Genomic DNA, 12264 nt, shown 5'->3' on the forward strand with positions numbered 1-12264 from the left:
ATGAGGCAATTTTTATTTTTGCCAGAACAAGGGGATAAAAGAAAAATAACTGCACCAAAGTGCCCGGCCTGAATCTGTGCCAAGGCAGCAGTTCTATTAACCATATACGCTCAGGAAGGAAATAAAAGCAAACACAAAAACGAATAGAATTCCAGAAAAGTTTACAGCCCCATTATTTATTTAACTATTTAAAGAAAATTGGTGCAATAATACAATAATTTATAATATTTATTATCTTATTTTATAAACCGACTGCTGCTTAGAAGACCTTTGTAGCACAACATCCTACTCTCAAATAGACAAAACAACGCAGTAAAATGAAAGTATAATATCATCTGTATTTACACTAAAAGCAGACTTAAAAACAAAAAGCAGCATCTGAACGCGCCACGTGTGAATAAGGCCTTAGTTTTTACTTTACCAACTAATAAAACAAAAACAGATTAAAAAGGAACACTCCAGGCCAAACCGAGTGGGCAGTGTTAATTCTAGTGCAGTTCCTGAGGGGGCGGAGCATGGCAGGGATTCTCTGAATCAGTGTCATGCTCCGCCTCCTCAGGTCCTGCACTAAGCATTACACTATCATTTTGCCCTGGAGTTAACCTTCAAAGTCTAAAATTTCCAAAATTTGTAAAATAAAAATTAGCATGACCCAAGTATTTGGCAACGGTCCACACGTTACGAACCAATTCTCAAGTTTTCTATTGTAATTGAGAAGTCAGAGTTTTGCGACATCTCTTCAGGCGGCTGCTTCGCAACGGGTGACGCAACCCACAGGAGACCACGCGGGATCTGAACACCATTGTAGGGACCCGGCGTTGTCACTCATAGACCACAAGTGCTGGTACAGTTCATTTATAATGGCTAACAGAGATTTAGATCGCGGCTGCCAGGAAGGGAGCAAGATGGCGGCCGGTCTTCGGAACTAGATCACCGAGTGGTCAATTTATGAATATGCTTCTATTATCGCTATTTTAGATTTCGAGGTTATTTGCCAGTCCCTAATAGTGAAATGACCCCAGTAATATCAGGAATGGTCAGTCTGGTAATTATATCTCCGGGCTGCAGCTGGATGCGGGTAGGTTGGTTCTGTTTCCTCACAATTCCTTGAACCATTTGAGGAGTTGTGGGGTGTAATAAGTTATTATTATATCAGCGCCTGCAAAAAAAAATAAAAAAATCTGTACAATGATAGTTACTTGGCATTAAGAAGAAAGCATAAACTAAAAAATTATTTTGTCGATCGAAGTGATCCGATATGTCCTTAGAGACGTTGTACATGATTAACAGCGCCACCCTTATCCACAGGCTGTGTGTGGTATTGCAGCTCACTCCGATTTACTTTAATGGAGCTAAGCTGCGATACCAGACACAACCCATGGAGAGGCGTGGCACTGAAGGGGCTTACCTGCAATAAAGCAGCCATGTTTTTCTCTAATCATGTACAACCCCTTTAAAAGGTAAACAGAAAAAAAAAAAAAAGCTGGGTGACAACCAACATGGCTGCCATGACAGATTTCACAGGGAATCAGTCTACATATGCAGCAGTACATCCCCCCACTCCATTGTCACTGCATAACTAGAAGCCTATAATCAGGATAAATCAAGGACTTGTATGCACTGGGGATCTTTATATATACACAACGATGAAGTGGCCATTACACTTACCCGCTCTCCTGAATCCAGTCATGGTTTCTAATACCGCCACCTTGAGGTCAAAGGCTCCGGCCTGGGCTCCGTGCCACAGCATGGCATACTCCCCTGACACGTGATACACGGCTAGTGGGTGGTCAGGGTGCTGAAATATTGAGATGAAACAGATTACTTACATGAAGTCTGCCGCTCCCATCATTACTGAAAACACGTAACAACGCCGTTTTCAGGTCAAGTATTCCTTAATATATCTACATAGTGGTTGGAGTCTTTTTTCTGATACAGAGATCCAAATCCCCCGCATAGACAGAGCTAACTAATACAACGCTTTATTCCTGCAGCCACCACTAGAGGGAGCTTACTGCATGCGGTGTTAATACGGAGCTCTATGTGCAAGCAATACGCAGTGAGCTCCTTAGCTCCCTCTAGTGGTGGCTGCAGGCAGCTAGAATTTTATCATGTAACGGTCTCTGCAGGGGATTTGGCGCTATGTACCAGTATAAAGATATATTATGTAATTAACCAACGCAGAATTATGGTCCCAAAAACGACATGTTATAAGGCGCCGTTCATGCTTGAGATTGTGCATTGCTGTTCCGTTTTTGGTCACAAGAGTCCTACCTTGTCCTTAACTTCTCTAACAAGGTCCAAATACGGCATTCCGGGCTTCACCATCAGCATGTCGGCACCTTCACGAACATCACGGTCCTGTCCGGAGGAGAAAACATGGTCAGAAGAGCCTAGTTTGTGCGCGCATCTTATAACTGGGTGCTCACTGATACGTATTCACTTGCACGTCACTTTAAATAAAAAACGAGACTGGACATTCTGGTAAATGAATATTGTGGCCTCCTTACCACCGCCCTGCTGGCCAGTCCCCTTGCTCCAGGAGGTAACTGGTAACATTTCCGGTCACCGGATGCAGGTTTGGACTGAGCTGCGTCTCTGTGATTGAGAAAAAAAAAAAAAGATAATGAATAAAAATATCTAACCCCGTGACAGCACACAAACTCCCTGACCTGGTGCCGGTCTTAGGGGAACCCCACTAATTATGATTGCAGACATATCTCTCGGATCACATGTGATCGGGGTGGATCTGCTGTCCTGTGTCTGACGAAGTACCAGGTGGAGCAGCATCGTTATTCTCACGATCGATTGTGGTCCTAGAAGTTGGACTATGCAGAGAGACTATAGGGAGCAAGAAGCTTCTGTCCACAGGTAATATATGGAAGCAGAGGGAGGGGATTTGGCATCACGTGCCGCCATGACTGCCCTGAATTACCCTAATAAGTCAGGCTCAAATTTCACTCTTGTATATTTTACAAGGCACTGACAACTGATGACCTAGCCACAGGATTTTGGACCCCCACTGATCATATATTCATGACCAATCCTGACCACGCACCGATCAGCTGCTCTGGCTGCCTCTGGGCACCGGATGTCCATGCCGGAAGGAGATGGCTCCGGTCCACGCCCGGACTACTCCTTTAAAGTAGCCAGACTATTCTTGGAGATACACCTCCATAAAAAAAAAAAAAGTTACGTGACCCCCATCGATCAGCTGTGATCTGTGGGGAATCCTGTCAGTAAATGTTCTATTTCCCTGCAGCGCCACCACAGGGAAAATAAAGCATTACAGTGTCTATTCATATAAATGGCTATAATACAGGACAGGAGATATATGTAACTGCTCTCCACTCGGTCCAAGAGATTAGGACCCCCTCTGTTACTCGAGAATACCCTAATAGGGTGTAGAATAGGTTTTCTAAACTGGACAACCCCTTAACTACAACAAACCGCTCAGCAGGACATTGGGACAACCGCTGTCCGTATGCCCTGTTAAAGTATATGGACGTCATAGAGGAGGTGGCCCCACTCAGGACCCCCTCTTTATAAGGCAGAGTGTAGAGCAGCGTTTCTCCCTCTAGTGGTCAGCTTAATAATACATTCCCCTGCAATGCTAAGGAGGTGAAAATAATCAGCCGGCCGCAACATCCCCCGCCAAAATCAGCTGTATGGCGGGGTCTTAGGATTGCGCTCCGTGAGTTTAATAACAGCATTGATTGTCTCCAACAGCTTCCCCGTCCTTTACAGCTCAACTACTCGGAGTATAAAGTCCACCAGGGCACAGCTAGGCGGTTAACCCTCTATTCACTGGAGAACCGAAACGCACTACGAAATAAAGATGGCTGCACGCAGAAGTGAAAGTACAATCCCAATGTCAGACAGGAAGCGTTGTCATTATATAGAGAATTATTTTTAACGTGACCCAGTGGTTCTCCCCTACACCCTGGACGGCAGAGATACGGCCCAGTGACCCCAAGAATCCCCAGAGCGACAGTCTAACACTTACCGGAACGGGCCATAGAAGCAGGAGGCAAATTTTGCGCTGTAACTTAAAACCGAAACCTGGGTAAAAAAAATAAATAAAGAAAATGGTTTCTTCATGTCATTTACCGCCAAGAGATTTTCTGTGATAAACGTTAGACCTCGCTTTTTCCAAAAACAGCACCACTTTTGTTCACAGGCTGGGTCTAGTATTGCAGGTAAGCCCCTTTAAATGAGATGGGACTGACTTGCAATACCAGACACTGCCTGTGAACTAGGGTGGCGCTGTTCCTGGAAAAAGCAGAGCCTTTTAATCTCCACTTAAAAAAAATTGTCCAATGAAATCTGATTTGTTGTTAAAGGCAACTCCCATGATGCTTTGACCTACATTTTTATTTTTATTTTTTTTAAAGTATTAAAAAAAATATATATACACTCACCCTATTCCCGAAGTCATTGGATATTAAAGCCTTCTTAATGGCCCCAATTCTCCCGTCCATCATATCGGAGGGCGCAATTACGTGACACCCTGTAGTACAGAACAATACATTGAACCGGGAAATAGTGAGGGGGGAGGGGTGTGGAGGGAAAAAAACAAACAAACACTTCTTTACTGTACCTGCACGTGCATATGCCAGTGCTACCTCTGCCAGTCGCTGACAGCTGCTCTCGTTCTGGATGCTGCCATCATCTCGCAGGATTCCTACAGAAACAGAGAACATGGCATTTAAAGGGCACGGACGTAATACCACCCTGGCCTGAAGAGGCATTATGGGAACGCTGTACGGGGCACTATCCGCAGCCATCATTGCGGGGGTACCCGAACCCATAAAATATTAGACTTGAAGCCGAAGGCCGAGACGCACCGCAATGCCCATGGGACGTGTAGGGACACAGGCACACATCACAAGCTATGAGCAGCTGAGGGAAGACTGCGCGGATCTTCCGGATAGCCAGGATCGCTGGTGTGTCGTCTGCGTCAGCCCCAGATCCTCGATCATCCTGAGAACGGAAAATAATAAATTGCCATTATTGTGAGCCACTAACCACTAGGACCGCTCCCAATCTTCAGGATGAAGGGGTCGGGATGTACCGGAATATGGTACTGCACTGGTCTATACATCTGAACGGGGCTGAGCAGTGATATATTCAGCAGCGTAGCTATAGCTATATCAGGATTGCTTGTGTGACGACCAACATGGCAGCCAATACCGATCAAACAGCTGCTGTCGCCCATCTTTTCCACATTCATGACAGGAAATAAGGTCCCCCCTCATCTATAGCCCTGAACTCCATTACCTTTGTGATGTTGCCAGGGACACCAAAGATCAGCACGCACTTAAGGCCATCCTCCACCAGGGGGCGCAGCATCGCCTCCAGTTTGTTTACTCCATATCTGCAAAGAAAAACACAAAAATTCTCACCCAAATATCTACCAGTCACGTCCCCATTAATAGATGAATTAGGACACGGTTGTATATCAGAGCCAAGCAGCCGGGCTCCTGGCTCCAGTCGCCTTATCTGTAACCACGCCGGGGAGGGCGAACACGCTCAGCAGATATCAGGGTGTACATTACAGCCGATGCAGGAGGAGGATTGATAAGACCTATGATCCTGACCTACCGAGCTTGCAATCAAATTCAGTAACATCACGAATTCCTATGAGAGTTAGGGAAACAGCCGAAAATATCACTGTGCACCCCCCCCCCCCCCCATTAACAAGGGAATGGTAAAATGCAGTTGTCAATTTATTCCTGCACTTCCAGGAGGAGTGACAGAGGAACAGCACAATACATGCTAAACGCTGACAGCTCCTCTATACTACACCACACAGGAGAGCTGACAGATCCTCTATACTACACCACACAGGAGAGCCGACAGATCCTCTATACTACACCTCACAGGAGAGCTGACAGCTCCTCTATACTACACCACACAGGAGAGCTGACAGATCCTCTATACTACACCACACAGGAGAGGGGACAGCTCCTCTATACTACACCACACAGGAGAGCTGACAGCTCCTCTATACTACACCACACAGGAGAGCTGACAGCTCCTCTATACTACACCACACAGGACAGCTGACAGATCCTCTATACTACACCACACAGGACAGCTGACAGATCCTCTATACTACACCACACAGGAGAGCCGACAGATCCTCTATACTACACCTCACAGGAGAGCTGACAGCTCCTCTATACTACACCACACAGCAGAGCTGACAGCTCCTCTATACTACACCACACAGGAGAACTGACAGATCCTCTATACTACACCACACAGGAGAATTGACAGATCCTCTATACTACACCACACAGGAGAACTGACAGCTCCTCTACACTACACCACACGAGAGCTGACAGCTCCTCTATACTACACCACACAGGAGAGCTGACAGCTCCTCTATACTACACCACACACGAGAGCTGACAGCTCCTCTATACTACACCACACAGGAGAGCTGACAGCTCCTCTATACTACACCACACAGGAGAGCTGACAGCTCCTCTATACTACACCACACAGGAGAGCTGACAGATCCTCTATACTACACCACACAGGAGAGCTGACAGCTCCTCTATACTACACCACACAGGAGAGCTGACAGCTCCTCTATACTACACCACACAGGAGAGCTGACAGATCCTCTATACTACACCACACAGGAGAGCTGACAGATCCTCTATACTACACCACACAGGAGAGCTGACAGCTCCTCTATACTACACCACACAGGAGAACTGACAGCTCCTCTATACTACACCACACAGGAGAACTGACAGATCCTATATACTACACCACACAGGAGAGCTGACACATCCTCTATACTACACCACACAGGAGAGCTGACAGATCCTCTATACTACACCACACAGGAGAGCTGACAGCTCCTCTATACTACACCACACAGGAGAGCTGACAGCTCCTCTATACTACACCACACAGGAGAACTGACAGCTCCTCTATACTACACCACACAGGAGAACTGACAGATCCTATATACTACACCACACAGAAGAGCTGACAGCTCCTCTATACTACACCACACAGGAGAGCTGACAGCTCCTCTATACTACACCTCACAGGAGAGCTGACAGCTCCTCTATACTACACCACACAGGAGAGCCGACAGATCCTCTATACTACACCACACAGGAGAACCGACAGCTCCTCTATAGTACACCACACAGGAGAGCTGACAGCTCCTCTATACTACACCACACAGGAGAGCTGACAGCTCCTCTATACTACACCACACAGGAGAGCTGACAGCTCCTCTATACTACACCACACAGGAGAGCTGACAGCTCCTCTATACTACACCACACAGGAGAACTGACAGCTCCTCTATACTACACCACACAGGAGAACTGACAGCTCCTCTATACTACACCACACCGGAGAGCTGACAGATCCTCTATACTACACCACACAGGAGAACTGACCGCTCCTCTATACTACACCACACAGGAGAGCTGACAGCTCCTCTATACTACACCACACAGGAGAGCTGACAGATCCTCTATACTACACCACACAGGAGAACTGACAGATCTTCTATACTACACCACACAAGAGAACTGACATCTCCTCTATACTACACCACACAGGAGAGCTGACAGATCCTCTACACAACACCGCACAGGAGAGGTGACAGATCCTCTATACTACACCACACAGGAGAACTGACAGATCCTCTATACTACACCACACAGGAGAGCTGACAGATCCTCTATATTACACCACACATGAGAACTGACAGATCCTCTGTACTACACTACACAGGAGAACCGACAGCTTCTCTATACTACACCACACAGGAGAACTGACAGCTCCTCTATACTACACCACACAGGAGAGCTGACAAGCCCTCTATACTACACCACACAGGAAAACTGACAGATCCTCTATACTACACCACACAGGAGAACCGACAGCTCCTCTATACTACACCACACAGGAGAGCTCACAGATCCTATATACTACACCACACAGGAGAGCTGACAGCTCCTCTATACTAAAACACACAGGAGAGCTGACAGCTTCTCTATACTACACCACACAGGAGAGCCGACAGCTCCTCTATACTACACCACACAGGAGAACTGACAGATCCTCTATACTACCCCACACAGGAGAGCTGACAGCTCCTCTATACTACACCACACAGGAGAGCTGACAGCTCCTCTATACTACACCACACAGGAGAACTGACAGCTCCTCTATACTACACCACACAGGAGAACTGACAGCTCCTCTATACTACACCACACAGGAGAACTGACAGCTCCTCTATACTACACCACACAGGAGAACCGACAGCTCCTCTATACTACACCACACAGGAGAGCTCACAGATCCTCTATACTACACCACACAGGAGAGCTGACAGCTACTCTATACTACATCACACAGGACAGCCGACAGCTCCTCTATACTACACCACACAGGAGAGCTGACAGATCCTCTATACTACATCACACAGGACAGCCGACAGCTCCTCTATACTACACCACACAGGAGAGCTGACAGCTCCTCTATACTACACCACACAGGAGAGCTGACAGATCCTCTATACTACACCACACAGGAGAGCTGACAGCTCCTCTATACTACACCACACACGAGAGCTGACAGCTCCTCTATACTACACCACACACGAGAGCTGACAGCTCCTCTATACTACACCACACAGGAGAGCTGACATCTCCTCTATACTACACCACACAGGAGAGCTGACAGATCCTCTATACTACACCACACAGGAGAGCTGACAGATCCTCTATACTACACCACACAGGAGAGCTGACAGATCTTCTATACTACACCACACAGGAGAGCCGACAGATCCTCTATACTACACCACACAGGAGAGCTGACAGATCCTCTATACTACACCGCACAGGAGAGCTGACAGCTCCTCTATACTACACCACACAGGAGAGCGGACAGCTCCTCTATACTACACCACACAGGAGAACTGACAGCTCCTCTATACTACACCACACAGGAGAGCTGACAGCTCCTCTATACTACACCACACAGGAGAACTGACAGCTCCTCTATACTACACCACACAGGAGAGCTGACACATCCTCTATACTACACCACACAGGAGAGCTGACCGCTCCTCTATACTACACCACACAGGAGAGCTGACAGCTCCTCTATACTACACCACACAGGAGAGCTGACAGCTCCTCTATACTACACCACACAGGAGAACTGACAGATCCTCTATACTACACCACACAGGAGAGCTGACAGCTCCTCTATACTACACCACACAGGAGAACTGACAGATCCTCCATACTACACCACACAGGAGAACTGACAGATCCTCTATACTACACCACACAGGAGAGCTGACAGATCCTCTATACTACATCACGCAGGAGAGCTGACAGCTCTATACTACACCACACAGGAGAGCTGACAGCTCCTCTATACTACACCACACAGGAGAGCTGACAGCTCCTCTATACTACACCACACAGGAGAGCTGACAGCTCCTCTATACTACACCACCCAGGAGAACTGACAGCTCCTCTATACTACACCACACAGGAGAACTGACAGATCCTCCATACTACACCACACAGGAGAGCTGACAGATCCTCTATACTACACCACACAGGAGAGCTGACAGCTCCTCTATACTACACCACACAGCAGAGCTGACTGCTCCTCTATACTACACCACACAGGAGAGCTGACAGAAGGCAATTTCTACGTTAGACACAAGTCAGCGACTACTCACCTCGCTTGCCCCGGTAGACTGTTGATTGGTTCTACAGCATCAGCATTACCTCTGTAACATAAACATAAAAAGCAATAAAGTACAAAATAACCACAAGAGACAGATCACCGGGGGGGGGGGGGGGGGGTCACTCACGTGATGAAGATGGGGTAGATGAGATTGGAGGCATTGAGGCTGGTCGCCGTGGTTTGCCAGGCCCGGAGGACAGGGTGGAAGTACCCACTGTGTAATTTGGAGTCGACTTGCATTCTGTCTGTAACGATGCTGTGAATCAATGAAGGAAAAACTATAAAACTACGACTCTGATAAAGAATAAATAGAAGATGTCCCCGGAGGAGATAAAGTTTGTTATTTTCACTGCAGTTTAGAAAATGAAAGCAAAATTGTTGCTATGGGCAACTACTCGTCTTCCTGCACCCTCTTCAATAAACTTTATTTATACAGTCCCGGAATGAACAGATGACGATTCTCCCATGGAAATGACCCTGAATCTGAGAATATTCTGGTTTACCAGACAAACAAGGTCAATGAAGAGTTCATCTAAAGTAAACAATCAGTTTTGGGCCCAAATTTTTTTTACCCCCCCCCCCACGCAAAAAAACAACATATTTAAAGGGGAAATGCAGAAAAAAAAAAAAAAAGGAGTAGCCCATTCTAATCAATCATTAGGGACTACCTGATTAGGCTCCGCGCCTTTGCCGAGTTTGTCGCATATCGACGACACACGCAGGTCTCCGTAACCCGTATTTACTCGGCAGTTATGATGCACCCCCAAAACTGAAAAAAAGCAATATGGCTGCCATCCCCCAACTCAGGATTGAGGATATTTTAGTAAACCCAGGTTGCCATGCGAGTTGGGTGGGCTCTGCACTTTTCTATCATCTTTCCAACAGAGGTTACGTTCTGGAGGGATTAGATAAGGGAAATGCTGAGTGCGGGGAATTGCATGAACGGTTAAAAGATTAGACGCGGTGCAGGCTCGTGACAGGGGGAGGGGCGGTTATAAAAGCGGCTATTGTCAAAATGTAAAAATTTTTATAATAAAACGTTGAAATTATAAATAAAGTTTTAGTACTTTGAAGAGTTTCCGATGCGTCTAAGAAACCACGTTTTCCATTTAATGCTGCATGCGGCGCTATTCTGCCCGTGAAAACGACGGAAACCACGCCGGAAGCCGACGAACCTCATAAATTAAACGTTTCCCATTCGGCGCTGGTGACCAGAAGTGTGAACTTGACACGCAGACCAACGTGACGCAATAACGAAAAAAGCTGTGGTTTACAAACCACGACGAAAGGAAACGAAACTGCAATAATGTCACATCTGTAAACGAAGCGGCGTCCGATAATCCAGAAAGTCTAATAAACCGGACAGAACTGCAATACAATGTGGCGTTTTTTTGCAAATCGCGCGTTTTACCATCTGGGTTTGTTGTTTTAGGAGTTTTTCACATTGCAAATCATGTGACGCAAAGATTCTGCTACAAACAAACGCCACAAAAAACGGGACGCACATTGACATTTAGGGTATGTGCACACACACTAATCACGTCCGTAATTGACGGACGTATTTCGGCCGCAAGTAGTGGACCGAACACAGTGCAGGGAGCCGGGCTCCTAGCATCATAGTTATGTACGACGCTAGGAGTCCCTGCCTCTCCGTGGAACTGCTGTCCCGTACTGAAAACATGATTACAGTACGGGACAGTTGTCCCGCAGCGAGGCAGGGACTCCTAGCATCGTACATAAGTATGATGCTAGGAGCCCAGCTCCCTGCACTGTGTTCGGTCCGGGACTTGCGGCCGAAATTCGTCCGTCAAATACGGACGTAATTAGTGTGTGTGCACATACCCTTACGTTTTAAAAAAAAAACAAAACAAAAAAAAACCTAAGCGGATCTATGTGAGAAAAACGCTGCAGAAGAAATATGTGATGATTGTGGGTGTCCCAGCACCCGGACACCCCATCCTACACGACCCCCTCTATAATTATATACCCCCCGCATGTCACTGGGCTTTACAACGTTTCTATATAGGAACATATAGAGCAGGTATAGAAGTATGACACAGCGGACATGCGCAGCACACTCACCCGCTCCCTGCAGAGATCACCGTCCACTGACTGCACTGACATGTCACCCGGAAACTGCCTGCAGCCCCTTTATTACCATACACCACGCCCCCTAACCCAGCACGTGTCCTCACCACTGACACCCAGTGGCCATCTGCGGGTACTGCATCTCAATATCAACTAGTTACAGCAAAAGTACAAACTCTCTAGTAATATCTATCTATCTATCTATCTATCTATCTATCTATCTATCTATCTATCTATCTATCTATCTATCTATCTATCTATCTATCTATCTATCTATCTATCTATCTCATATCTATCTATCTCATATCTATCTATCTCATATCTATCTATCTATCTATCTCATATCTATCTATCTATCTATCTATCTATCTATCTATCTATCTATCTATCTATCTATCTATCTATCTCATATCTATCTAT

At 46.5% G+C, this 12264-nt stretch overlaps 1 protein-coding gene across 2 annotated transcripts; it reads right to left on the minus strand.

The window, feature by feature from the left end:
* Nucleotides 1-149: 149 nt before the first annotated feature.
* Nucleotides 150-11916, minus strand: ALAD (aminolevulinate dehydratase). 2 transcript variants are annotated; one of them, XM_075834825.1, is made up of 12 exons: nt 11839-11916; nt 9884-10012; nt 9749-9799; nt 5281-5377; nt 4848-4983; nt 4601-4684; nt 4422-4510; nt 4007-4062; nt 2511-2598; nt 2275-2361; nt 1669-1798; nt 150-1159 (listed from the first exon to the last, which is right to left on the minus strand). In XM_075834825.1, exons 2-12 carry the CDS (start codon nt 9994-9996, stop codon nt 1098-1100), a joined length of 993 nt encoding a protein of 330 aa, XP_075690940.1. In that variant the 5' UTR covers nt 9997-10012; nt 11839-11916; the 3' UTR covers nt 150-1097. The 2 variants fall into 2 exon arrangements, with proteins under 2 accessions (XP_075690940.1, XP_075690941.1); XM_075834826.1 differs by lacking the exon at nt 11839-11916 and adding an exon at nt 10425-10448.
* Nucleotides 11917-12264: the final 348 nt, after the last annotated feature.

The sequence above is a fragment of the Rhinoderma darwinii genome, chromosome 8, assembly GCF_050947455.1.
Source record: "Rhinoderma darwinii isolate aRhiDar2 chromosome 8, aRhiDar2.hap1, whole genome shotgun sequence".
NCBI lineage: Eukaryota > Metazoa > Chordata > Amphibia > Anura > Rhinodermatidae > Rhinoderma > Rhinoderma darwinii.

What these genes read in the sequence shown, in the direction of transcription:
- ALAD (XM_075834825.1), bottom strand. Translation starts at nt 9,996, where the DNA reads ATGCAAGTCGACTCCAAATTACACAGTGGGTACTTCCACCCTGTCCTC. An exon ending in ACTGGCATATGCACGTGCAG is followed by an intron (nt 4,511 to 4,600) that starts GTACAGTAAAGA and finishes TCTGTACTACAG; the next exon opens with GGTGTCACGTAATTGCGCCC. An exon ending in GACTGGCCAGCAGGGCGGTG is followed by an intron (nt 2,362 to 2,510) that starts GTAAGGAGGCCA and finishes TCCTCCGGACAG; the next exon opens with GACCGTGATGTTCGTGAAGG.